The sequence below is a fragment of the Lepidochelys olivacea genome (assembly GCF_965140295.1).
Source record: "Lepidochelys olivacea isolate rLepOli2 genome assembly, chromosome: 3".
In the NCBI taxonomy this organism is placed as follows: Eukaryota; Metazoa; Chordata; order Testudines; family Cheloniidae; genus Lepidochelys; species Lepidochelys olivacea.
Genome location: NC_140413.1, coordinates 203,438,337 through 203,465,667, shown reverse-complemented (window position 1 = coordinate 203,465,667; position 27,331 = coordinate 203,438,337). Strand labels below are relative to the sequence as shown.

Here is a 27,331-nt window from a genome sequence, read left to right as displayed (position 1 = left end):
AATGTTCTATGCCCCTACCGGGACGGTTCTATTGAACAAATGCTATTCTGAAAGCTCAAATGGCAGCTGTTTACTCTAGATGGGCAGCATCAGGATGGGGTGTGGGCTTCATAAAACCAAAGTCAGGTACATTACAAATTCAGTTCCATAGTTTTCAACCTGTCAACATTTTGCAAGAGACATGTCTCCAAGTAAGCCAAGGAGTTGACCACTTGCTGTTTGTATTAACCGTTTAAGCACTGTCCCTTGAAATCTATAAAATGCAATGCCTTTGAAAATGAAGATGCTAAACTGTGACAAAGCCAGTTTGCATCTGGAGGAAAAGTTTTGCTACACTGAGAAATTCTTTGTGTAACAGATGTGGTATTCTCCCACTGTTTGGCAGGAAATAAGATAAACAGAAGCATAGCAAAATGAAAACAAAATGGAGCATGTATGCATCATGAAATAATTACAGTGCCATTTCATTAGAATCTAAATCTGGATTGGCAAACCTGCTTTCAAAACAATTTTGCTCAATCCACTGTGATAGAATTTGAAAGCAGTGACATCTTGCAGTACAGCAGCCAGAGCCCAGCTGCTGTAAATCGGTGTAGATTGACAAAGTCTATTTGGAGTGACACCAATTTATACCAGCTGAGGGGCTGGCCCAAAAACTTTAAATCTACTTTCTAGGAGTGTTCAAGGACACCAACTTCTCTGTGTCCTGTAAGTCAGTGGTTACTTACAATGGCCTTCAGTGTGAGTTGGAGCCAAATGTCCACATCAAAAGTAGTTTTATAAGACAGAGCCTTACAGTGAGGTTCAGCACACCATCACAACTTCAGAAGGCAGCTTTTCCCATGCTCTTAGGATTTGATTTGGGGCTGAAAACCATTCAGGAAGCCAAAAAACACAGCGCCTACTTCCCTAGGTTTGTTTCATCTCTGAGTCTTCTGCATATTCAATAGCATCAGGACCTACACTGTTCTTTTATCAAAGTGAGTTACTCTAAGTGTCTGTTTATTAATGTTAGGAAATTCTCAATAAGACAGACAAGTTTCACCCATAACTGGCACTCTCCCCACCAGCCGAGCTTGCGAAAAGGTAACACATGGCTCGCCAGAGCAATTCTGTTTGGTTTGCCCACAAGTAAAAATAAAATAAAATACACCAGATCCCAGAGGAGAGCTGAAGGTCACAAACAAAGGTCTGGTGGGCTGGAAGCTCCCTGTAACACCCTTTCAGCTCCTGATTGTCAGATTACTACTATAATTTACCTGCTGTAGCACCCACTAGATGCTCTTTCCAAACATTCAAGAAGGAGCAGTTCCTTGCTCCAAGGAGTTCACAGTCTAAGGACAGATAGACAATAGTGAAGTTATACCACGTAGAGGAGATCAGCTGGAAGGAGGCATGAAGATGATGTTGCAAAACAAAAACGAGCAGACCAGTCAGGAGCGCTGGTGGAGCGGAGGGCATGGGTGACAAGATGAAGGACGGACAGGCAGAGTTTGAAGGCACTGACAAGAAGCTTAAATGTGATGCAATAGCAGAAGTGGAGCCAGTGAAGGCATTAAAAGAGGGGGAGACATTATCAGATGGTCATGCCAGGAAGATGTGTTTAGGGGCTGAATTTGGAATGGACTGAAGGGGACAAATCAAATACAACCCAGTGCGTTATGTCTCCAGGGTTGGGTTGAGGTACATGGTATGAAGAAGCTAATGTACCTTCTGTCTATGCTATTCCTGATCTGTAAGGGCCTGATCCAAAGTCCGTTGAAATAAACTGAAAATCTGTTGATTTGACTGGGCTTTGCATCAGGTCCTAGATGAAATAAGGATTTCAGTTCCTGGGGCTATCAATCCAGCACCTTCCACAAGTAATAAATTCACATGAAAACTCCAAGTACACAAAACCCAAGAAATGCCTCTCAATGATACATGATTCGCAAAAAGAAAATGATACATGATTGTTAGGGCAGTAGCCTTGTCAAGACACATTTTGGAAAAAGTTATCATTGGAACAAAAGCAAATGTATTTTGTTTGCAGAACCACCCCCCTAAGTCACACTGTTTGGTTCGGATAGTACCAACAACCTCTAGGGTCTCCTAACATCTACTGGCCCAATCCTCCATCTCAAAGGCTCAGATTAGTTACTTGAATTCTTCAGAAAAGTTGTCAAGATTTTGGAACCCCCTAATTCTCCCTCACTTTTCCTTTACCTCCTTGTCCACAGAATACAATTTGGAGGGTGAAATACCCAGTATGCTTTTTGCTTTGCTACAACTGCTGTGCCTTCTGTTGATGATTATCACCCTCTGTGATGGGCTTAATCCCCATCACCTGTAACACAAGGGAAAGAACCTAATTAATTATGCTTCACACATGGGAGGTGATTATCTAATTGCCTCCTGGCCAAAGCTAGGCTGTATAAGATGTTGAGGGAGCGACTGCAGAAGAGAGAGGTCCTGCGGGAGAAGGTCCTAGACTAAGGTTTAACTGGTAGGATACAATAAGGGAACTGTACTGAAGCCCAAGAGGCGTAGAAGGGCTATTAATTTAAAGACTCGTTTGAATCCTTATTTGGACTTGTTCATGCTATCCCAGAAGGGGCTTAGACTTTTATGTGACTTGACAAGAAGGCCCATGGAACACCTGGAGGGGGAGAAGATGCAGACTGAGAAAAGCTATTGCTGGCCAAAGGACTGGCCACTGGTGTTGCGCACAAGAGGCGAAGTCCTATGCAGTGCTGCATGCCCAGGTGTGAAGGGGCACCCTAGAGGCAAGGATGCACATTTACATCCTCCTCTGTGCTTTTTGGTTTTGGGGCAACACTGCCAATTACCTCTGTTTTCCCTACTTAAACAACTGAACTTATCAGCCGAAGACATATTCTATTCTATACAGCGTCCTATCCCATCGTCATCATCATGCATTAAGTGACATGAATAACTGTGACATACCAGGGTATAATCCCGACTAATACATAGCTGTGTCACCTCTGACCTGGGGTGCCCTTTACAACACTTCCCACCTGGACTGCTCACAAACAGCCTCCAGCGTGCAAGTTACTCCCAGCTATGTCTGTGTGGGTGCTGTAGCCAGCCAGCCAAACCTTGGCTCTTACTAGCCTTGGTTATACTGCAGGGGACCCAACACATCCCCAGTCTTAGATTTTCCGCAAGAAATGTAGGTCCTGCCTACAATGCCCAGCTCTATCTAGGGCAATACAAGTTTCTATTAAGTCCATTATTCCTTGAATAGAAATAATATGCACAAAACTTGCCACCCGAATGAAGTTTCCCAAATACTTCAATTTAAGCACATTGGGTTAGATAAGACAAGTTTATTAACTACAAAGAAAGAGATTTTTAAGAGAACACAAGAAACAAGGCATGAAAGTCAGAAATGGTTAGAAGGAAATAAAGTTAAAATGCCATGAGTGCCTAACTTAAACTGTATCAGATTTAAGCAAAATTTCTCACCATATGTGTTCAACAGTCTTACTGACCAAACCCTATAAATCAGGACTTCTTCTCTTCCAGAATCCAATGAAGGCTTCCTTTGTTACTTCAGATGTAGAGAATAATATGGGCAGGGGGAGAGAGATGGGTGCCTTGGGGTGTTTGTCCCTCCCCGTTTATAGTTTCAGTACTCCTCTTTGGTACCAGGAGACAAAAAGTCTATGAGGAGGGATGTTCCCTGCTGCTTCTTCCCCACAGGTTTCCCTTCCTGCTTGATGACTCTGTTTACTGCTTAAATGCAAATCAAGCAGAGCACACATACCTTTGTTTGAAACAGACCTGTCTGCCAACTTCTGCTTGGTTAGGGCTGTGGTTTGGAGCATAAGTTATCATCATCATACAGGGAAATCTAACCGTAACATACGATATCACACATCTTATCAGGATGATACTGATCAGTAAACTACAAATTTTCAAATGATACCTTAAATGGCATACTTTGTACAAAGATTATTACAATAGTGTGTAAGTTGTGAATACAGGGGTACATTCTCTCACACTAACATCTGTCACATGTGGCTCATTCTCACTCATCCTAGCCCCAGGGGGGAAATTGGGTATGCAATGAAAGTTGTTTTTATTTTGGTTGGACGGGACTGGGGTGATTTGTGTGGGTTTTTATGAATCTGTGTGCTCCTCTGCGATCTGTTGAGCCAACCCCTGCTATCCCACCCCATAATCAAAAATCAGATACAAAACTCCTGTCTTTTCACATTAATTTTCACAAACAATGTTGTTAGTCTGTCACAAGATCCAGGGAAATTCCACTTCACCATGAAAGTTTTTTTTAAAAGAGGAAAGATTTAAGGCAAATGCATTAACTTCATCCTGCAGCATTTGGCTCTGAAATCACTCTTTATGAAGAGGGCTTATCAGCTTTGAACTTGGAGAGTCAGTCAGTTTGGAGATAAGCAGAGCAAGTTCATTATTCCACAGGAGCAGTAACTTAGAAATGGTTAATTAAACCCAATAAATAAAGTCTATTTCCTCACTATCAAAATTTACTCTGGGCCACAACACTATGGAACCTTCCTCAAATTAAGCTGGGTTAAGGACAGGAAACTGCATCTTCTAAACTTTAGAAATAGATCTTAAACATGTAAACATAAGATACTATGCCCCTATCTTTTGAGTAACATTTATATTATCTAAAATAAACAGTCTTTCTGAAATTGCTCTGTAATTGACATCTGACACAGTCCACATTGCAACACATATGATAAGTGCAGTAAACAGTAGAAATTACGCTTCCTTATGCTCTGAGAAACATATTTCCTTAAACAGATAAACTTTATTTTGTTGCTATGCAACCGTCATGCAACATAATACACTCGGCAGTAAATACGAGTAAGAATTTTACAACTGAAGGGTAGTGTGTGGCCTTTTGTTTCCTCCCTCCCCCACCCTTTGAGTTCAAGTCCCAATTTACGTTCATGCTGTAATATTCCATCATTTTATTCTAAAACCTTTTGCAAATTCAAACTTTTGGCAAAAAATGATTCAATGAGTAAAGCTCAATGCGAGGTATTTCAAATAGTGCATAAGGGAAGTTGGGGTAGGAGGATGAGGGGATGAAGATGCACCACTCCTATGTGGTTGATGGGAGATAAATGACTATGGGTCTCAGCCTACACCCATTTATATCAATGGCAAACTGCCCCGGGACTTCAACAAATGCAGAGCAATGGGATAGAGCCCTACTTTCTGTTTAAAAAAAAACCTTATTGCTAGATTTCTAGGGCAGACTTTTCCAAAACATTCTGCACTGATTTACCTTCGCTCCCACTGACCGTGCCACTGACTTCAAAGGAGTAGAGTTAGGCCAACAGCGATCGCTTTAGAAAACTCTAGTCCTAGTATTTTGTGTTCACTTGAGAGGTGAGATATCAAGAGCAATCTTGGGTTTAGGCTGAGGGAGACTACTAGATTCTTAACCCGACTGCCTTTATGGATTCGGGGAGGTCACTTAACACTGCTGTGCCCATTCCTATATTTTGTACCAAGGCAAAATTCCCATTCCCTTCTACTGAGAATTCTAGTTTGCTCAAGGCATACAGGACCAAGTCCCTTGTCTTAGTTTTGTCGTACCAAATAGCGTCAATAATACTTATGGACCTGCCTCAGACGGTGTTAGATCTAAGGGCTATCAACCCTTCAAGTACACAAGTAGTTCTTATTTTATTGAAATACTCACGTAAGTAAAGCTTTGGAAGGTCAAGCCATGAATAGCTACGGCCCTCATGTGAACAATGGGACTAGTCATTTGAAAAAGGACTACTTATGTAAGCAAGGGTTGGAAGAATTAGCCTCTTGGGGGCCCAATCCAAAGGCCATTTAAGTCAACAGGAGTCTTTCCATTGACTTCAATGGATTTTGAATAAAGTCCTTGATGAGTCAAACCCTGCTCTCCTTACTCGCGCAAGGAGCCACACTTAGTTTAATGGGACTTGGGTAAATGGAACATGATTTGGCCCAATGGCTGCAGAGTACCACTTATATGCCTATGTGAAATATCAGCCAATATATGGCTGCTAGGCTGGAGAGTTGGCATATTATCTAAGCACTCTCCTACTACTTTCTCTGAGGTGTAAAAATTCCCAGTACACCATTTTGAGGACCTCCAACAAAATGAATACTTGTCAGCACTAATATTCCTGAATTAATTATCAATCCAAAAAAACAGAAACGCACATCCAGCCCTTCTTTATACATCATCAATGGAAATAAGAGGACACACTCAATTTTACTTACTTTCTTAGCAGTTTACCTATAATCTTTCTGCACCTCAGTTTCCCTATCTGGAGAATAATGGATAGAGACCTTCCTTGTGTGAAATGCTTTAAGATGTGTGGCTGACAATGTAAGGTGTCATACTCAGCACTTACTGCATCATTATTATTATTTAGTATTTATACTTCGGGGAAGTTGAATTTGTCCAAGAAATCATCTAAACCAATGTTAATTTTTTTAAAGTAAAAATATAGCAGAGCTCCAGCTGGTGTCAGTCAGCACAGTTCTGTTCAAGTCACTAGGGCTACATGGATTTATACCAGCTGAGGATCTGGCTTATGGTCAGTATTCATATGTTATTGTAATTTAAGTGCAAAGAGATTCATGTCAGTTAAGACTGTAAACCTCCAAACTCTGGATTGGCTGTACAATCCCTTGCATCTCAAAAGCCTCCAAGATACTTACCCAGCTCCCAGCCTACGCTGTTTACACACTGTAATGTAGTTGCTAGGGGAAACGATGCCATGTTGATACGAAAAGAATATTTAATCCGGACAATCTGAAGTGTAGTTTCTATAAACAGCGAACAAGAGGTATCCTTTAAACTTTGATATTTTGGTAGTTGTTTGCTATCAAAACATTTCTGTTTATAGTTTCATTTTAACATCTAAGCTCCTTCCAGACATGCATGTTAACATCTGAGAAAAGTTCTTCGCATCTGTACACATATTGAAAAGTCAGCAGTTTCTGCTTAGCTGGACAACAACTACAATTGTGTGCACCAGGAGAGAATTAGGGCCCACTCTTTCCATCCTTATTCGCACCAGGAGCCAGATTCTCAAAAGTGCTCAGCTCCTTTTAAGGAGCTAGTGCGGGGTGCTGAGCACTTAGGAAAACCTGGTCCATGTACACCTTTCAGAAGTAGCCCTATTGGTTTAAACCCTCTCCTAAGTAAGGGTTTCATGATGAGGCCCAAACAGAACAATCTGGCCACAGTGAATAGGGTGGCTTTACCCAGAGCCACACTTTTTTTGTGCTAAATCTTGGAAACTGCAGATGAAGTTCTTCGTACCAATGTCGTGTCAATCCCTTTCACGCTCTGGCATCCTGGGAGATAAATTACATACATATAATATGAATATGCTTAGAAGAATAATCAGCATTATTCAGGAACTGGTCTTCCAGCAAAAGATGACCCTTGACTGGTGAGAGGATAGTCTTGTGATTAAGGCATAGGTATAGAACTCAAGTCATAGGGTCTTCACCAAATGTCCTGTGTGACCTTGGGCATGTCACTTTCAGAGTTTAATTCTGGAAGGGACCACTATGATGATGCAATCTGACTACCTTACATAACACAGGTTAGAGAATGTCATCTGTGATTCCCGCACATTGAGCCATACAATTTGTAATTGAGCTCGAGTTACCTTTTAGAAAAACACTCAATCTTGATTTACAGATGCCTAGTGATGAAGAATGTACCACATCCCTGGTGTTGTGTGCTAATTGGTAATTAGCAACACTGAAAAATTTACTATTTAGTCTCACTTACTCTCTCTGTGCCTCAGCACTCCATCTGTAAAAGAGGGATAATTATACTTCTTTTCCTGGTATTGTCTATGTAAATTGCAAATTTTTTAGGGCCGGGACTCTTATTCTAGATCTCTGCAGTGCCCAGCACATGGGTCCTTTTCTCTCTGGTCCCTAGGCACTACTGTAATAAACATAATAAATAATAATAGATGGAACTATTCAGGATGGAGACTGTTTTGCTATATGAATGTGCAGCACCAAGGGCAATGAGTCTTGGTTGGAGTGTCTAGATACTACTGTAATACACAGAAATGTGTAAAGTTTACAGCTCAGTGCAGACTTGTTAACTTTTATAGTTTGGCGGATAGGACAGTGGGCTGGGACTCAGGAGACGTGGGTTCAATTCCAGGCTCTGCCACTGGCCTGCTGAGTAAGGCACATCCTGCCCCGTGCCTCAGTTTCCTTATGCATAAAAATGAGGATAATGATACTAGTCTCCTTGGTAAAGCACTTTGACACCTACAGATGAAAAGAGCCAGATACTGAACCATTTTTATTATCTGCACTCAAGTGTAGGACTGGAAGGGACCTCAATAGGTCGGCTAGTCCAGTCCCCTGCCCTTAAGGCAGGACTACGTAATAACTAGACCATTCCTGACAGGTGTTTACCTAACGTCCTCTTAAAAACCTCCAATGATGGAGATTCCACAACCACCGTGCACAATTTATTCCAGTGCTTAACCACCCTGACAGTTAGGAAGTTTTTCCTAATGTCCAATCTAAGCCCCCATTGCTGCAATTTAAGCCCATTTCTTCTCATGCTCGCCTCAAAGGTTAACAAGAACAATTTTTCTCCCTCCTCCTTGTACCAACCTTTTATATACTTGAAAATTGTTATTGTGTCCCCACTCAGTCTTCACTTTCCAGACTAAACAAACCCAATTTTTTCAATTTTCCCTCAGAGGTGATGTTTTCTAGACCTTTAATCATTTTTGTTGCTCGTCTCTGGACTTTCTCCAATTTGTCCTCATCTTTCCTGAAATGTGGTGCCCAGAACTGGACATAATACTCCAGCTGAGGCCTAATCAACATGGAGTAGAGCGGAAGAATTAATTCTCGTGTCTTGCTTACAACACTCCTGCTAATACATCCCAGAATGATGTTTGCTTTATTTTTGCAACAGTGTTACACTGTTCACTCATATTTAGCTTCTGATCCACCATAGCCCCCAGATCTCTTTCCGCAGTCAGTTCTCATTTTGTATGTGTCCAATTGATTGTTCCTTCCTGAGTGGAGTACTTTGCATTTGTCCTCATTGAATTTCTCCCTGTTTTACTTCAGACCATTTCTCTAGTTTGTCCAGATCATCTTGAATGTTAATCCTATCCTCCAAAGCACTTGCAACCCCTCCCAGCTTGGTATCGTCCGCAAACTTTATAAGTGTACTCTCTATGCCATTATCTAAATCAATTATGAAGCTATTGAAAAGAACTGGTCCTAGGACTGATCCCTGTGGGACCCCACTCGTTATGCCCTTCCAGCTTGACTGTGAACCATTGATAACTACTCTCTGGGAACAGTTTTCCAACCAGTTATGCACGCACCTTATACTAGTTCCACCTAGGCTGTATTTCCCTAGTTTGTTTATGAGGTCATGCAAGACAATATCAAAAAAGCCTTACTGAAATCAAGATATATCACAATTACTGCTTTCCCCCTATCCACAGGTTTGTTACCCTGTCAAGGAAAGCTATTAGGTTGGTTTGATGGGATTTGTTCTTGACAAATCCATGCTGATTGTTACTTATCACCTTATTATCTTCAAGGTGTTTGCAAATTCATTGCTTGATTATTTGCTCCATTATCTTTCCGGATGCTGAAGTTAAGCTGACTAGTCTGTAATTCCCTGGGTTGTACTTATTCCCCTTTTTATAGATGGGCACCATATTTGCCCTCTTTAATCTAGCCAGTGCTGCTAAAAACAGCCGTGAAGACATGGTGCCACTGACCCCCAGCACAGGTTACCTACCTGACTGGGTACTCAGGCGGGCTTGTACAGCCTGCACTGAAGACCATGCTGCCACATCTTCACAGCTATTTTAGCCTCACTAGCTAGATTAAATCGAGCACAGGTTGGCCTATCTGAACTGAAAATAATGCTTTCAATTACAGCATCCAGAGAAGGAGTGTGACTATGGAAAGGAAGCTGGTGTCTCACCAGAAAGTGCCATTGCTAGCTGGAATTCTTCCCTCAGCATCTGGAGAACTTCTTTTGCTCCTTCTTCACCCTAATAGATTGGAAGACAATACATTGTACTACGACATATATACGCACCAGGGGGCTGAATTAAGGTTTCATGGACAATCTTAATTCTGGCATTTCATTAATTTCATGTGCTTGAGTTTGCACCCATAACAGTCCCTAGTCATATTTTTTGAATGTTAATGCATGTCTAAAAGTTTAGTCTAATAGTCAAAATTTGGACTGCAGCCTTTGATGAATTACCTGATAAACCAGCCCCCAGATGATAGGTCTTCCAATGAACACTGCCTTGGCACCAAGAGCCAATGCCTTGAGAACATCTGTGCCTTTTCTCACTCCACCATCCAGGAACACCTCTGCCTTCCCTTCCACAGCCTCAACAATTTCCGGCAAGACATCAATCTAGGAAAGCAAGAACAGGACAGTAGCAATTCAGTCCCATGTGACACTACTGAAGTTTTAAGCGAACTGCCACCTGTAGGAACCAGCCTTTAATGAAGATAAGCATGAATTTTGTGCCTAATCTATGTGCACAACTAATGCAGTTGTGTGTACAAATATGGGCGTGACTAACCATACTAGTAGGCAGAGGTTAGTAATGATCCAGTGCAGTGCTAGGGGATACTTTGGTGAAGGTGCTGTCTTTCTCATTACACATAAAAGCAAGGTCCTGGTTAGGACTGTATGTGCCTTTCATAATGAAATCTAGAACCAGATTAAACTCATTTTTCTCTTAGCACAGTGTGGTATGGCGATTTACCAAGCCCAGTGACCAGCCACAATGTACCTGATCCACAAGACCCGAAGAAGAGCTCTGTGCAAGCTCAAAAGGTTGTCTCTCTCACCAGCAGAAGACGGTCCAATGAAAGATGTTACGTCCCCCACCTTGTCTCTCTAATTGTGCTAGAAGGCATACATAAAGATCCTGTTTTACATGCACAATCACAATGGCTACATATACAAGTTTCCTGTGCATGATACCATTTGTGTGTGTTATAGCCCATCAGAGATCGGGATCCCATTGTGCCAGGCTCTGTACGTACACATAGCAAGAGACAGCCCTTGCCCTGAAGAATTTACTGTTAAAGCTGGTAGAAAGTTTTCCATCAAAGGATTTTTTCCAGTGAAAATGGCTTTTTCAGTGAACATATTTTTGTGATCAATTTTCCATTTTTGTGAGGAAAATGTCGGCATTGATTGACAACCAAAACATTTTCAGTATTTCAACTAAAATCTGAAATACTATTTTAAAAAATGGTTTTGTCTAATTTTGGGGGGGGCGGGGGCGGAATAATTCAATATTCAATAGGAATAATTTCCAACCAACTCACTATCCAGCCAACTTAATATCAAACTAACCACAGGAAAGGATGGAAGAAAGAAAGGGGGATTATTCCTATTTTACAAACAGGGAACTGAGGCAGAGGCAGATTAAGTATCTTGCCCATGGTCACACAAGATGCCTTGAGTCCCAGACTAGTACCTTAACTGCAGGACCACCCTTCCTGTCATGCCTAACTTTTACTATCTCAGCAAAGCAGGAGAGATATTCGATTAGAAGCAAAGTGCTAAAGAGGCTGAAAATATCACGCTCTAGGAAAGCAAGCAGGGATCCAAATTATCCATTTTCAAACAGGGATGTAATTCCTTTCCCTTTTAAAGGATCAAAACATCTCCCTCTTTCTACATCCAAGCAAACTGCACCACCATACAAGTGCTGTAATTACTAAAGTACAATGTTTTAATTATGGTTTGTATCAATTTCCTCAATGTGTAATTAGATATTAGGAAATGTTAACCAGTTTGGGTTCAACTCACATTTCAAAAACCCATCCAAATTAAAGCATGTGATTATGATGCAGAAACAGAAACACTTTATGATCCGGTACAAATATATATTATGAAAAATGTAATATAAAATATACCCCATTGTAGCAATATGAAATCCAGTGAACAGACCAAACATTCAAAATACATAACTTAACGGTTTCTTCTCCTCCAAACTAACTTATTACAAGCAAATAATTTGTAAAAAATACAGTTTTCAGTTCAATTTTTCCTTTATTTCAGTTGGCAAAATGTCAAAATTCTTGAATTTCCTTATTATTCAAAATAATTTGTTAATTTCCTCATGAATTGTTTATTTCAGAATAGCTCTCACATACAGTGTAAAATTTTCAGAAGTGCCCAAGTGACTTACGAATCTAAGTCCCATTTTCAGAAGTGAGCAAGCAGATTTTCAGATGTGCCTCATTTTTTGGGTGTTCAGCTTCAGCCACCTAAAAAGAGATCCTCATTTTCAGAAAGGGCTGAGCCCTTGCCCTCTGAAAATCAGGCCTTTTTTGGTGTCTTAAATTGAGTACCTGAAAATTGAGGCTACCAAAAATCACTGGACATGTTTAAAACCTTGGTCTAGGTCACTTTTGAGAATGGGACTTTGACTTAAAAGTCTATGAGGCACTCTTGAAGATTTTAGTGATAATTCACTGCAAATCCTCTTTTACATTTACACTTCAGAATCCATGCAGCACTGGTTAGTAAACACAAGTCACATGGTAATAGTTAGTTCCCCAGTTGAGGGTCTTAAGTGCTGCCTGACACCATGCAAATTTGGAATTTTACTATCAAGTATATCATTTGACATTTGCTGTCTGCAAACATTCAAGGTGGTAAAGCCAGACCAAGTGAATGCTTGCAGAAAGCAAATATTAAAAAGTCATGATCACAGTTAAATTTCATTTTGAATGCAAACAAATGTTCATACAAATGCTTTCCCATTGTTGACTCCAATCTAATTTCATAAGTTAGCTGGAAGGGACAAGTACTAAATTCTGCTCATCTGACTTATCGCAAAGCATCTTCTTCTCTCCCTATAGGGGTAAGTTTCCTACTGTGATGTCATGGGAGAGCCACACTAGTATTCAGAGAACATCTGAGAACTGAAAGACCTGAGAGTAGAATTTTGACCCCTACCTTACATTTAAAAACTGAGCCAAGTTGCCAGCTGACATATTCACATTCTCCCAGGGTGAGAGTATCACTGCATGGCTGTCTTCCCCCTATCCTCCTCCTCCCTCCCCACCATCATCAGTAGTCCTTGGTCTGCCTGAGACACATGGCCAAGCTAGGGCCAATCAGAGGCTGACTCCTTGCTTTCTGTAACATTTAGGAAACACGTGTGATCGTAGCTGGAATAGAGAGCTAAGATCATTTTTCTTCTGGAAACTAGCAAAAGGTCATTTGTGTAACACCAGCAGGATCTAGGGAGGAGGGTTAATGGTGGAAATTGGCAGGCCCCCCCAGAGAGGAAGGAAGAAAGGAAGGAAGAGCTTGAAGGGTTCTAAGGGAAGGAAGGGATGTTCTAACACAAATACTGGAAATTTTTCATTCAAAATGTTTTTCAGTGAAAAACAGCTTGTGCTTCAGAACGGAGAACTATTGTGAAAACATTTGTATCAAGCTTTCCAGTTTTTTATCAAAAGCAACAATTTCCCCAATTACTCTTCTCTGCCACTGAATGCAAAAGCATGACTGAGTACTAGCTGTATGGTTATTCACCTCAGGTAAACATCTTTTCTTTTTTACTCTACTCACTATCTTTTCAAAGTTACAAAGTTACAGAGCAGCAAAAGAAAAAATGAAACACGAAGGGGCGCTACATTGGCACAGCTGCACCTCTGTAGCATGTCTGGTGAAGACACTCTGTGCAGACAGGAGAGGGTTCTCCCGTTGGCATAATAAATACACTTCCGTGAGAGGCGGTAGCTATGTCGGCAGGAGAAGCTATTCCCATTGACATAGCGCTGTCCACACTAGCACTTAGGTAGGCGTAACTACGTCACTGAAGGGGGTGGCTTATTCACACCCCTGAGCGATGTAAGTTACACCGAAGTAAGTGGTAGTGTAGACCTGGCTTCAACGACTCTGTAAGGTTTCCAAAGTTGGAGAAGTAGTGAAAAGTCACAGTGGCAGACTTTGCAATTTTCATTTCTCCTTTTGCTGCTTCATAGCTTGCCAGTAGGTTTTGAAAAGTTATAGTGTATCAAAAGGAAAAGACGTGGTGGTGGGGACAAGTCTGGACATGATTCAATTTATTGCGCTAGGTGGTAAAAAGGGGTGGGGAGGAAACTGGATACAAATACTAAGAATTTCTAATTTTTTAAAATTCAGAAAACTTTGAAATAATATTCCATACATTTTGGGGGGTGAGGGGGAATAAGTTTTGTTGTATTGATCCAATCCTGCACAACAACTTTGAACTTTTTTGTCAATTCCTTTTCCCATTTTCATCCAGTTCTATTAAGACTCCTGGTTTCCTGTAAAACCCTTGATTTTGGGCAACCTCTCCCACCCACCTGAATCTCCTGCTTTTCACACAGTCTCTCAGGAGCTCAGGAATCTCAAGCAGCAAGGAGCCAGAGAGAGGGTGAATGGGGGAAAACGGTAGAGAAACTCAAAGGGGAGGAAAGCTAGGTGTGGTGAGCAGGAGACCTTTGATAGATTTGATTGTAGGAAGGTTTATTCAAATGAGGAAATGCATATTCAAATCTGCACATTAGAATATTGCCTAATAAGCATAAAATCCCCAGAATTCCAGGCCTCCATCCTTAACTGGTATGATTAGGAGAAGGTAGTACAGAAGTTGCTGGGCCCTACCATTCTTAATGTAAGTGGAAGACTGCCAAAGACTGGGGGCTCATGGACATCAGCGGGAACAGAGACAGATGGGAGCGGAAAGGAGTTCACTAAGGCTCAACCCCCAAACAAATGCAGACTTTCTGCTTACAGTAAAGTGGAGATATCGGAGTTAATTCAGCTATAGCTGGCTTGTCACCCTGGCTAATCCAGCCAACAAATTCTTTAGATGTCACCTCTGGCCTCCTGATATATTATTTATTCCACATTCCGCTGTGTTGTATTGCCATCAGGTAACAGGAAGTAAGACATTGTTTCAACGTGTCAGAAGACATGGACCCACTTGCGCCTCCTAGTGCAGTTAAAGTTCTGAATTATCCAGGGCATGCCAAGCATCAAGGACTACTTTTCTCCTTTTATTGCGCTCTTAAATGAGCTAACCTGAAACCACTCCTTTGGATTGCTTTCCTGAGCCCTGCAGCCAGGGCAGGCTGCCCAGGTTCCCAGAGGCAACTGCCCACATGTTAATCCTTCTGTGGCTTTTGGTTTGATTTCTTAGAAGAAAGAAATCCACAGGCTGCCCTCACACACACACCAGTAAGAGGCTACGAGTGCCTACATGCACGTTGTGAAATTCTAAGGGGCCTTGAAAGAAACAGCCCATTGGAGCTTAAAAAATATAGCACACGTTTACATGTTTCCTCTCCAGTAACCACATGTGCAACTTAAAAGGGGCAGGGCGGGAGCAGGGGACACAGAGACAGAGAGAGAGAACAAGTTAGCAAGCAGCTGTAGATGCAATTAAAGTTACTAAACAGATTCTCAAGTGCCATTCCTAAGTGGTTTCACCAATACTCACAGTTGCTGGCACACCATCCAGTTGGCGCGCACCATGGTTTGACACCAGGATCCCATTTACACCGTGCTTCACAGCTTCTCTAGCATCATCAGCTGGAAGAAACAAAAGTCAGCCCTTCAGACAGTGCAGTTTATTAGGGCTGTCCATGTAGAAATGAGAGCATCTGTAAAAATATTCTGTTAATAAGAATTTACCCAGGGCTCTGGCTTCTAATAGCTGGGCCTTGTACCAGCCTGTGGACAGCTGTGTCCATAAATTGTGGCCTGACCAGAATTAAAGTTAGCATTTGTATCACCTGGAACATTGGAGGAGGTAAGTAGCTCTGAGTGGGCAGTTATTGATCTCTTCTGGTGGCTGACATGTACTTTCATCACACTGATCTGCAGTTCATCATCAGTAAGACAATCCTGCTGTGGTGAGTTTTACTGTAGTCTGAAATTATTAATATCATTACAGTGTGTAATCACTTCACTAGGTTCAATTGGCTTTTGATTGATTACAGAAGCTTCAGAAAGAAACAAAAAAAAGTCCCATTCTCACTTATACACATGCAGAGTGTAACTCAGAGCTGAGCTTGGGTCTGTACATGCCATGGGTAGAATACGTCCGTTTGTTCCCATTTCCTGTCATAGCTGATTTCAGATTCACCCTAAATTAATGCCAACATATGAATGCTTATACAATTATGGAAAATGGAATATTGTATTGATTTGGGAATATCAGTTAAAATGGAAAATGAGGGTCTTCTAGAACTTAGACAGAGGGAAGATGGTCTAATGGTTAGGGCCCTAGTCTAAGACTTAGGATTCCAGTCTTTGCTGTGGCTCAGACTGAGTGACCTTGGTCAAGTCACTCAGGCGCTTTTGAAAATATGACCCTAAATGACTAAGCCTTTTAAGTGCCTATGTCATTTTTGAAAATGGGATTTAGGAGCCTAAGTCTCATCAGAAATCAATAGGACTGAGTACCTAAGTGACACAGGCACTTAGGTGTCTAAGTCACATAAATACTTCTGAACATTTTACCCAACGCTTCTTTGTGCCTTGGTCTCCCTATCTGTACAATGGGGATAATAGCACTTCCCTACCCCACAAGGCTGTTGTGAGGATAAATATATTAAAGACTGTGAAGTGCTCAGCTCCCATGGCCCTGGGGGCCATTATAAGTACTATAGATAGAATTATACCGAGTTTGACATATTAAAGTAGGTAAACATGTAAAACTATTGATTGTACTTATATGGTGCCCGCTACCATAGTATCTGAGCACGCACGCACAAACACACACAAATCTTTTAACGGGATCTCAAAGTCCTTTCCACATGCTAATTATGTCCCGCAAATATTACTGTTCACCTTTTATAGATGGGTTAACCATATGAGTGGTCAAACAACTTACTCAAACACCAAGACAGGGGCTGAGTCAGGAACTGAAGCCAAGTATCCTGACTCCAAGTGCACGGGACAATGACCCTTCCCTTATGCATGTAAATGAGCTGTAAGAATCTCTGATATTAGGCAGAACTGTGTTGCAATAATACATGGGGTACGGGATATGCACAAAGCAATACAAACTTGATTTCCACACAGAACAACGCTCTGTGTGTGTGTGTACAGCACCTAGCACAATGGGATTCTACCCCATGAATGACATTCCTAAGTGCCATTGCAATAGTTAATAACTCAAAGCCAACTTTTGGCTGTCCAGTCTGCAGTGCAGTACATGAAGACGGCTGAGATGAAGGGTCCCGTACACATCACTGATTTGTTTGCAGGTGGTGATGGTCTCTCAGGGAGGCAGTGTGACTTAGAGCACCCGGGACAGCACTCGGAATAGGGAAATACAAATGCAAAGTCCTGGCTCTGTGCCTAGCTTGCCATGAGACCTTGGGCTAGCCACAACGTCTCCATACTTGATTCAATTACTTACACTGGTGTTAATTAGAAGTTACTACAATGAGGTCAGCAGAGTTTAGGTGATCGGAAACCTGCGCGAGCAAAAGCACAACCCAGCCCTCTTCATCTCATCGATGTGGTGATAACACTTACCTACCTTGCAAGAGTAATGTGAGGAGTAGTTACCTAAGGTCCTGGTTCTGATGTCACTGACACTGGTCTAATTCCATTGGTTTCCAGGGAGCTACACCCACTTTACACCAGCATAGGTGAGATCAGAATTAGGTCCACAAAATTCTATACCATGTAAATGCTTAATAGTACTGGTGAGATGCTCTGTAACTATGCAAGGAGGCCAGTCCTGGTTCTAATTCTCTGCCATTACCCATGTTACACCTCTGTAACTGCACTGACGTCAGAAGCCCATAAAAACCATGCTTCACTGGTTTGTGTGATGCAGAAGCAGGATATAATTTTTGTTAGCTTGCACTCTCCTAGGGCCCAATCATTGAAGGCAATGAGCATCTCTTGGCCAGGTGATCAAAGACCTCCGACAATGCCTCCAGTGCCTACTACAAAACCCACATCTTTGCCCTAGCCTTCCCACAACTGGAAAAATAATGACGTCCAGTCCCTGCTGACCAGGAGGAAGAGACAGAGCAATATAAAATCTATGTGTATGCTTCATAACGTTGGGAGAGACTCCCATAGCACAATGAGGCATGCCATAGAATAGTTTACATGAGAAAAAAAGGCAGAGAAAACGCCCTTTAACTCCCATTGAACTCGGTCAACACGGAAAGAAAGTTAGCACTTCCCAAGCCAGCCCCCAGTTAGGAAAAAGAAGAAGCCATTTGTTTCAGCTGGTTTTTTAAGGCTCCAGTTGGGCAACTCCTCCCTATTCAGCAGATCGTTGAAGCATGCAGGTAATCCCCATTAAAATCCATGAGATTTCAGCATATGCTTAAAGTTACAGTGGCCTATGTTATAAGAATATTTTTTGAAAGATAAAGGAAAATCAGGCACACTCTATATCTATTCTATGCACACATTCTTGCCATTTAGTCCTACAGAAAAATCTGTGCCAATAAAGCAACATAAAAGTGTTTCTTTCTATCAGCGGTTGATTTAAATAAAAGAAGCCTCACGAGAACCTGTTGCTGAACCTTCACTGCTACAAACCTCGGAGAATTCCTTTAGTGACTATCGGCAGAGATGTCAGTCCTCTGAGCCATGTAATATCCTCCCACTTGATGGACGGATCGATTGCTTGGGCTACATAAACAGCCAGTCCGCTATTTTCACCGTAGCCTTTCTCGGAGGAAAATGCCAAATCGTTGGTGTCGAAATTTTTCATTCTAACATTACACAGAGACAAAAGAAAATGACACTGAAAAAAAAACATTTAAAAACCCATATTCGCCCTGCAATGAGTTCCATGCCAGCAGATCCCTTCACTGGTACAGATCTTATGGCAGGATCGGGGCCTCATATTGCACAGTGTGATGGGGCCGTCACCTCCCGTGAGTGCCTCCTATCCTCCTCTCTCTCTAGCTGTGTCACTTGCAGTGACCACCTGTTGGGCTGTTAACTTCTCAAGCAGGTTTTCAGTGATTCAGCCCTCCGGCTGAGTCACACACTGTCTGTAGGTGTGCAACACAAGTCAACCCCTTCTGGGGTACACAGTCTAACAGGGCCTCTCACAGTGCCGTTAGCTATGTCTTTATCTGTAGCCCTGTCCCTGGGCTCAGTCCTTAATCAGTCCAACCTAACCTAGGCCTAACCCAGTACCCTCCGTTGGTCTCTTTCGCCCTACCTCTGGGCTTGGTTCTCAACTGTCTCTCAGCCGATTCTGGGCTAGCTTTCATTACTCCCTGCTCTGTTATAGAGCAGTGCCCCCAGGACTCCCTCCCTGGAGACTCTTCGCTTGGTAGCAAGGCTCACTGGCCCCGGCTCTTCAGCTAAGCCACTAGTTCAGTCCCCTTCCAGGGGGTTATCAAAGTCCACAAATGCTGACCCTCTTTGGGGTCTTCAGCCAGCTCCCTGGGGCCTGTGTAAATTCCCCTTCTCCAGGGCTTTGGCCACTCCACCTGTGGCTGGTGGTGGGGGGGGGTACCTGCTGCTGGGCTCACCCACTACTCTGAGTCCCAACCCAGGGACCCTATAAAGAGTAGCCACCTGCTGCATCCCTTTTAATTATGTGGCTAGTGCTCCCTGGGCCACTTTCCCACTGTCCCTTCACCTGTACCTTCACCCTTAGCTCAGGGATAAAGTCTTGCTTGAGCCCCTGCAGTCAGCAGGAGCACCTTCCTTCCTCCCCTGGTCCCTGCTGGCAGTGCTCTGTCCAGTCCTGGAACTGCTGCAACCTGAAAAATGCAGCCAGGAGCATTTTCTTTGCTCCTCAGGCTCCAGCCAGCAACTGGTCTGATCTGTCCAGCAGCTGATTTTTATAGTAGCCTGATGGGCTCTGATTGACTACCCCTGCAGCCTCTCTCTAATTGGCTGCTTCCATGCAGCCACTCTAGGAAGCCTGGAGGAGTCACCTCCACTGCTCCTTTTCTGGGACACGGTGTGGTAGGACAGCAAGACCTCCAGGAGGGGACCTCAGATACACCCCATCATACACAGTTAGCAAAGGCACATATCCTAGCATTTAACGTAGTATTCGATATCAACGAAAAAAAATTGGCCATACATACGTCGGCCAGGGGTGTGAAAAAAACACCCCTGACCGACATAAGTTTCACCGACAAAAGGGCCAGTGTGGACAGTGCTATGTCAGTGGTAGATGCTCTCCTGCCGACATCGCTACCACCACTTGTTGGGGGTGGTTTAATTATGTCGGGGGATAGCTCTCTCCCACCGGCATAGAGGGAGATCGTACAGCTGTGCCACTGTAAGGTCTGAAGTGCAGACATAGCCTAAGTTTTAGTTGAGGACGAAGCTTTAGTTAACCCACTTACATTTCAAGAGTTAGCTTGAAGCAAGAGGGATATTAAGGGGAATTTCCCCAGTGCAATCTTCATAGGCTGGCTCATCAGATGAGCTCACAAAGGCTTCATTAGCATTATAGTGGGAGTGGCAGCAATTGCTAACAATGAAGGTTGCTTAACAGTTTCCATTCAAACACCCCTTTTTACAGTTGTACATAACTTTCTGAAATGTTTACCTTTGGGACTGAGGTAATTATTTTTTTATTGGACTAACTCCTCCCCTCTCCAGAAGTAGGTCCAATAAAAAAATAACACTACGCCGAACTTGTCTCTGTAGTATCCTGCGACCAGCATGGCTACAAAAACATGAATATCTTTTGGACTGAAATTTTCCTTGCGTGGTCACTGCCTGAAGGTGAATATTTTTGGAAAGTTTGAGCAAATGAAGCTTCCACTGTTTTTTTTTAAGTAAGATGAAGAGGGGTGTGTCACATATTTCTTGTACGCAGTAGGTTGCAGGGCTACTACTAGCAGATCAGGCTCTTATACCAGATATGGACCGGCTACAAAGCTTCTGACACTGAGAGATATACCAGAGGTGTGTATTTCATAACCATCCTTTAATGCACTCCTGCTTATGGTACACTAACTCAAGTAAGGGATGTTGCACATGGTGCCACCTAGTGGCTGAACAGTATTGTACAGTTTAGCATTCCAAAATGGTGGGGGGGAAATCACATTGGGTTTTGTTAAGCTCTATGGCTTGCATATGGGTATAGGAGGTTTCACAGTCCTTAAGCCTTGCAAAGCCTTGTGAAGATTCATCATTTCATTTGTCCAACAAGCATGACATTGAATCAGTTGATTCTAGTTTCCTTGTGAAACACAAAAGAAATCCATGACACTCCATACCAGAACGTATACTGTTATTTGGATTATGGTAACACCCAGAGATGCTAAGCGGTCCCTGCTGTGCTAGGGGCTGTATATACACCTAGTACGAGATAGGCGCTGCTCCAAAATGCTCATTGTCTTAATAGACAAGAGACTTACCCAAGTCACCCAGTGGCAAAGCCAACAATAAAACCAAGCTCTTCTGTGGCCCACTCGAATGCCCTATCTACCAAACAACTCTGCCTTTTCAGAAACTGGGCCCATTCTCTGACGGCAGGAAGTTTCATTTTGCATTTCAATGAACAGTTCTAAGAACCAAGCAATTTTCACATGAAACCAGCTGGTTTCACTTCTCTGTCCGTACCTAAAACTGGCTGAATTTCACCTGGTTTTAGGCTTTTATTGTGCCACTCTAATAGTAGCATTAGAAGAAAATGAGAAGGGAACAGTCTGCGTCCTCCCTCCCCTCTCCAAGTAAGATCCAGCTTTCCAGCACTTGGTTTGTGGGGTGGATAGGAAAAAACAGAACCATGGAGCCGATTTTAGCAATAACTGTTGTTTTTCTTGGACTCTGAAATGCAGATCAACGCTTGAATGAATGTTGTCTTACATACATTTCTGTGCACAATGGCACCTTGTTGTTACTCTGAAACTTTGTTGAAAGTCTGAAGCCAAGAAAAAGTTATCTGATAACTTGACAAAAGCATCATCCTGGAGAATTTCACCTATGGCTCTGAAACAAAAAGCTACATGGAAGTCTTGGTGTGTTTTCCATTTGAATTATGCTATTTCAGTGTTTAAAATAATTCTCTGGCTTTAGAAGGTTTTACAGGGTTAATTCAATGAAAAAAGCAGATTTTCCCCAAGTTGTGGAATTACCTTGATGACAAACTGTTTCAGAAATGTTCTACTCAGTCTGACCACGCAGAGGCTCACAGGTAAGACTTGTTTCATTAGCAGTAAGTGACGCAGCAAACAGGAAGAGTTGTAGGAAACAGATCTTCGCTATGTGCGCTGAGCTACTAGTGTTATGTGATGAGAGCCAGCAACCTGACTCAGCGTGGGTTCCGCAGATCCCCTGGTGGCACACGGAACAAGGTGCCTCCTGAAACTGGATCCTCTTTCTCCAGTCCAACTCATTACACTGCAAGATCCAGATTGGTTTGTTTTTAATCAGGAGGAGTTCCCCTTCCCCCCTCCCCACCGCTTGTAATACTTCCACTGACACGAAAGTGTTGGTCTCAAGTACGCTCCTAGAGGTGGCAGGGGTGAGCACGACAGAGGAAGCTTGCTCAGCTCCTGAGTCATAAAGGAAAATGTGATGCACCTAACCTGGAAGAACCTGCCCCCCACCCGCCCCGAAGGGAACAACCCAAAACGACATACAACACTGCAGGAGCAGCAGCAACAGGTGCATATGTCCTAGCTGAAAATGGGCTTTCCAAAGCAGCAGGCTGGTAAGTACCTGAGGTGCGGGGGGAGCTGGAATTTGTTGCGTACGTCGTCAAAGCGCTTGCCAAGGAGCGGCGTGTCCACCGTCACGAAGATTCCTTTGTAGCCTGCTCTCTCAGCACGCTGCACGAGCGACCTGGTGACCTCCCGGTCCTTGTAGATATAAAGCTGCAGCCAGTGAAGGCCATCAGGAGCCGCCTGGGCAACTTCTTCGATGGTGGAGGTGGCCCAGGAGCTGAGCATCATCCCTGTCCCCAGTGACCTGCAAGCTGAGGAGCAGAAGTTAGATTAGTGCCTGTTCTAAGTGTTGGACCCTTTTAGAGCTGGCTACTTGGCAGGAGTCACCAGGTTAAAACAGCAGTGAAGACACGGCGTCTCTGCTTCCAGTACAGGTTAGCAGCTCAAGTTAAAGTTTGTAGGGAAGTCTGGAGCGGGACTCAAAGCACCTAACCCAAGTTAAAGGCAGAGTAGCCATGTCTCCACTGCTGTTGTCACACAAATTAGCTCACTCGGGCTCAGAACACACCTTTTTTCCTGCAGTGAAGATATACCCTGAAAGTGGGCACACAAAGAGTAGGAGGTAAAAGAGAGGTGACTTGCCCAAGACCAAACAACAGGTCAGTGGCAGAGCTGGGAATACAACCTAGGTCTCCTGCCTCCCAATCTAGTTCCCGGTCTATTAGACCACATTGCTTCTTGAGCTTTTTCCTCCTAGAATTTAAATATCTTGTGGGTGAAAACCCCCTCCTGTGCAGAAAGTTAGCTATAGAGTTATGCATCATTTAAAAGCTCCACACAGGGGTTCAGTGGTGCCCAGGATGTGTTCTAGCTGTCTGCTCAGAGGGGACTTCCACCCCAGGGTGCTTGACAAACCAACTAACCTCGCACAATCACATTTTATGACTCTAACAGGGCAATCTATCACAATGTAAAATAGAGGGAAACCCACCGTAAAGCTCTAAAATATCAGATAGAGCCTGCTTTTTTCTTGGTGCACCACAGTATACATATTTTTCATGTAAATGGACCTCTGTCCAAAAACCTCATCTCCATACTTTCCAGGCCCTAAAAAGTGGTCTTTATGGCGACGTTTGATTAAATAAGGATTACAAATCTCTCAAAGTGCCATCTTATGAACAGTTTATTCAAACAAATTGGTTACACCCTCCCACAAACACTAGGCAGCCTTCAATCGGTGAAACAAGCATGCTTTGGTCTTCTATCTTGCAAGTTTTGCTACTCCATGAAGCACAAGCAGAGGGAAGCGTAAATTACAGAATCCGTGAAGCAGGATAAATATAGATATCAGACAGGCGTTTATGATGCATTAGAATCTACTAAGCATTTGTTTTTATTTATATTCTCCTTTGGCTTAACTCAGTAGAAGGACAACCGTATAAAGTGAACAGCAGCAGATGGGTCTCTTGCATTTGCACTGTCCCAGTGAGAGAAATGATAGACAACATTTTTACTCCCTGGCCTGCCCAGAAAATTATAAAGTGCAAATCATTAATTATTTGAAAAACTTTGCCTCTCATTTTTTTCACAAATTAGCAGCAACTGGATAACGACTTCTGCCAATGGCTCCATTGCCCAGAATTACGTGCTGAATAATTCTTGGTCTCAATGACAGGTGGTTCACAAAGCAATTCCTTGAAAATATTCAAAACTCAAGCTGATTTGGTGGGACATGCAAGTAACACAGTACATTTCTGTCACCTGATTAGATGAGAATCATTTTAACAGTTCGGTGTCTGGTATGAATCCTCTCATATTTGAAATTCGCTTTCAGCAAATATTCCACAATATGACCTTGAAACTCACCATGTCAACAAATATTCCTACCAAAAAACTTAATGACAATATTTGTGAAAAGAAACATCTGTGCAACACTTTCATAATGTCTAAATTGAGCCATGATTTGGCCCAATGTGTAAGAAAGAATCCAGATTGATTTAAAGTCCTCGCTTGATTTCACGTGACTGGCAATTCAAAGAAAAATCTTTTTACTCATGAGCTAACCAAATCATGATGGAATCTCTCAGAAATCATCAGCTTTTCACGGTAGAACTCACTTTTGGCTCAGATCTAGCAAAGAACTGAAGCACACGCGTTAATTTGCCATGAATGGGACTGTACTCATGCTTAAATTTAATTGCTTAAAAGTGTCATAATCAACAGTGCCTAAGCAGGCTAGGGTCATAAATACACAGACTTTAAGGGACCATCATGATAATCTAACCTGACCTTCTGCAAATTTCAGGCTAAACTGCCACACCCACCTATTCCTGTAATAGGCCCATAACCTCAGGCTGAGTTAACAAAGTCCTCAAATTTTGAGGTAAAGACGTCAAGGTGCAGACTCAACTGAGATCAATGGGAGTTAGGCACCTTAGTCACTTAGGTGACTTTCTATATCCCGCTATAAGTGTTTTGTGAAATCATGGCCTGTAAATGTTGGTAACTCAGCTACAGCAGACCTGAAATCTAATAATGGCAGAGAATGTAAATATTTTGCATTCAGATGTGTTTAGATAGTTATTTATTTTCTGTTAGGGCTTGTCTACACGGTGGGGTAATGTGCTCTATGGGGGTATGATTTCTCAAGCTCATTAACGTGTTGCATATTAATTGGACCATATAGACTCTGCTAGCATGCTTTAATTAATGCTGCTTGAAACAATACTACAGGTGAGTCGCATCATACGTGCATTTTATTTACGCGAATTCAACTATATGCGCTTGGCAAAAAAAAAAAAAAGACCTGTAAATAGTGTGGGCGATTCCACCCACCATTCCACTCAGTGAGCGTGAGATGGGAGACGTGAATCTGCTGTTCCCTCAATCGGTCTCAGTTCCCACGTGCCTCTCATAGTGTGAGCATCTTGCCACGCTGAGTGTGATTCTAGTCTTTAAAGATACGTATTTTTCGTACAGCATGGCCCCTAAACGCAAGCCAACTACTTCATCTGGTGCTCAACCGAAGAAACAGCAATCTGTTCCAACGCTGGAGGAAAAACTGGCTGTGTTGGACTTATTGACAGATGGTATGTCGGTCTCCAACGTGGCGCGTAAATATGGCCGCAACAGATCTAGCATCCGTGCCATCAAGATTCGAGAGAGAGAAATTCGTCAAGCTGTGGCATCAAGTGCTCCAATAACTGTTAAGGTGACGAGCCAGGTGCGTGGTAAGACTTTAGTGAAGACTGAAAAGGCATTAAACTTATGGCTGGAAGACATGAACCGTAAATGTGTGCCTATCGATGGCAACACGTTGCGGGAAAAGGCTCTTAGCCTCTACGCGCTGTTCAAACCTCCTGCCGAAGGGGGACAGCCTCCTGCTGAGAAGGAATTCAAAGCCAGCCAAGGTTGGCTTAACAGTTTTAGGAACTGCTTCAACCTCAAAAATGTGCAGACTACTGGTGAAGCTGCATCTCCCAATGAAGAGTCAGCAAAAGCCTACCCCGAACAATTAAAGAAAATCACAGAAGAAAAGGGCTATCTTCCCTAACAAGTTTTTAATGCTGATGAGACTGGGCTCTTCTGGAAAAAAAATGCCCAACCGCACTTACATTTCAAAATCAGAAAGACAAGCCCCTGGCTTCAAAGCAGCTACAGACCATGTGACTGTTGTTTTGTGGCAATGCGGCTGGGCATTTAATAAAGCCGGGCTTGTTCTACAGGGCTGGAATTCCCCATGCCCTAAAAGGCAAGAAAAAAGGTCTCATGCCTGTGATCTGGCAATCAAATAAAAAGGCTTGGGTGATGGCAGCATTATGTCTGGATTGGTTCCACAAGTGTTTCATTCCGGAAGTCAAGCGATACCTCGAAGAGAAAGGACTTGACTTTGAAGTGTTACTGATCGTAGAAAATGCTCCTGGCCACCCTGCGGCACTCCGGTTTGTGCATAACGATGTTGAAGTCGTCCTTCTCCCCCACAATACCACCTCCATCCTCCAACCTCTCGACCAAGGCGTGATTCGCTGTTTCAAGGCCACGTACACAAGGCTTACGTCTCACGGATACGTAGCACTATGGATGCTGATCCCAATCTTAATGTGATGGAGTGCTGGAAGTCCTTCAACATTGGCAATTGCATCACTTATATTAAACAGGCAATGGATGCAATCAAGCCTGAAACAGTCAATGCATGTTGGTGAAACCTATGGAAAGAATGTGTGAATGATTTTAAGGGTTTCCCCAACCATTGACAAAGAAGTGAAACGCATTGTTCAGGTGGCCAGGCAAGTGTGTGGTGATGGCTTCGTCAACATCCTTGAGGAAGAAATTGAAGAATTAATTGAGAGCCATAGAGAAACATTGACTAATGAAGAGTTAGAGGAAATGATAAAATCGTCTACAGAAGATGAAGATGACGACGACGAACAGGAAGAGCCAGCAAGTTGGAATCTTCATAAATTTGCTGCAGTGTTCCAAGCAGCGAAACACTTGAATGATTTAATTTCTGAATACGATCCCTCTATGGAACGAAGCCTCAAAATCACACGTAGTATTACAGACGATTTGAGACTGTATCAAGAAATGTTTGAGCAGCTCAAGAGACAACAGCGACAGTTGCCGATCACCATGTTTTTCAAGGAAAAACAACCAGCAGCAGATAAGCCTATGC

General features: G+C 42.8%; 1 protein-coding gene across 4 annotated transcripts in view; it reads right to left on the bottom strand.

Annotated features, from left to right (window-relative positions):
* HAO1 (hydroxyacid oxidase 1) overlaps positions 1–27,331 on the bottom strand; it is an 82,335-nt gene that overhangs the window by 32,059 nt on the left and 22,945 nt on the right. For 3 of the 4 annotated variants that reach the window (XM_084622535.1, XM_084622537.1, XM_084622538.1), the window contains exons 3-7: positions 22,715–22,970; positions 18,605–18,780; positions 15,528–15,619; positions 10,277–10,435; positions 9,989–10,058 (exon numbers count right to left, since the gene is read on the bottom strand). In XM_084622535.1, coding sequence (XP_084478661.1) covers positions 9,989–10,058; positions 10,277–10,435; positions 15,528–15,619; positions 18,605–18,780; positions 22,715–22,970 — 753 coding nt within the window. Of the gene's footprint in view, positions 1–4,778; positions 7,345–9,988; positions 10,059–10,276; positions 10,436–15,527; positions 15,620–18,604; positions 18,781–22,714; positions 22,971–27,331 lie in introns of those variants that run through there. The other variant, XM_084622536.1, reaches the window with a different exon arrangement.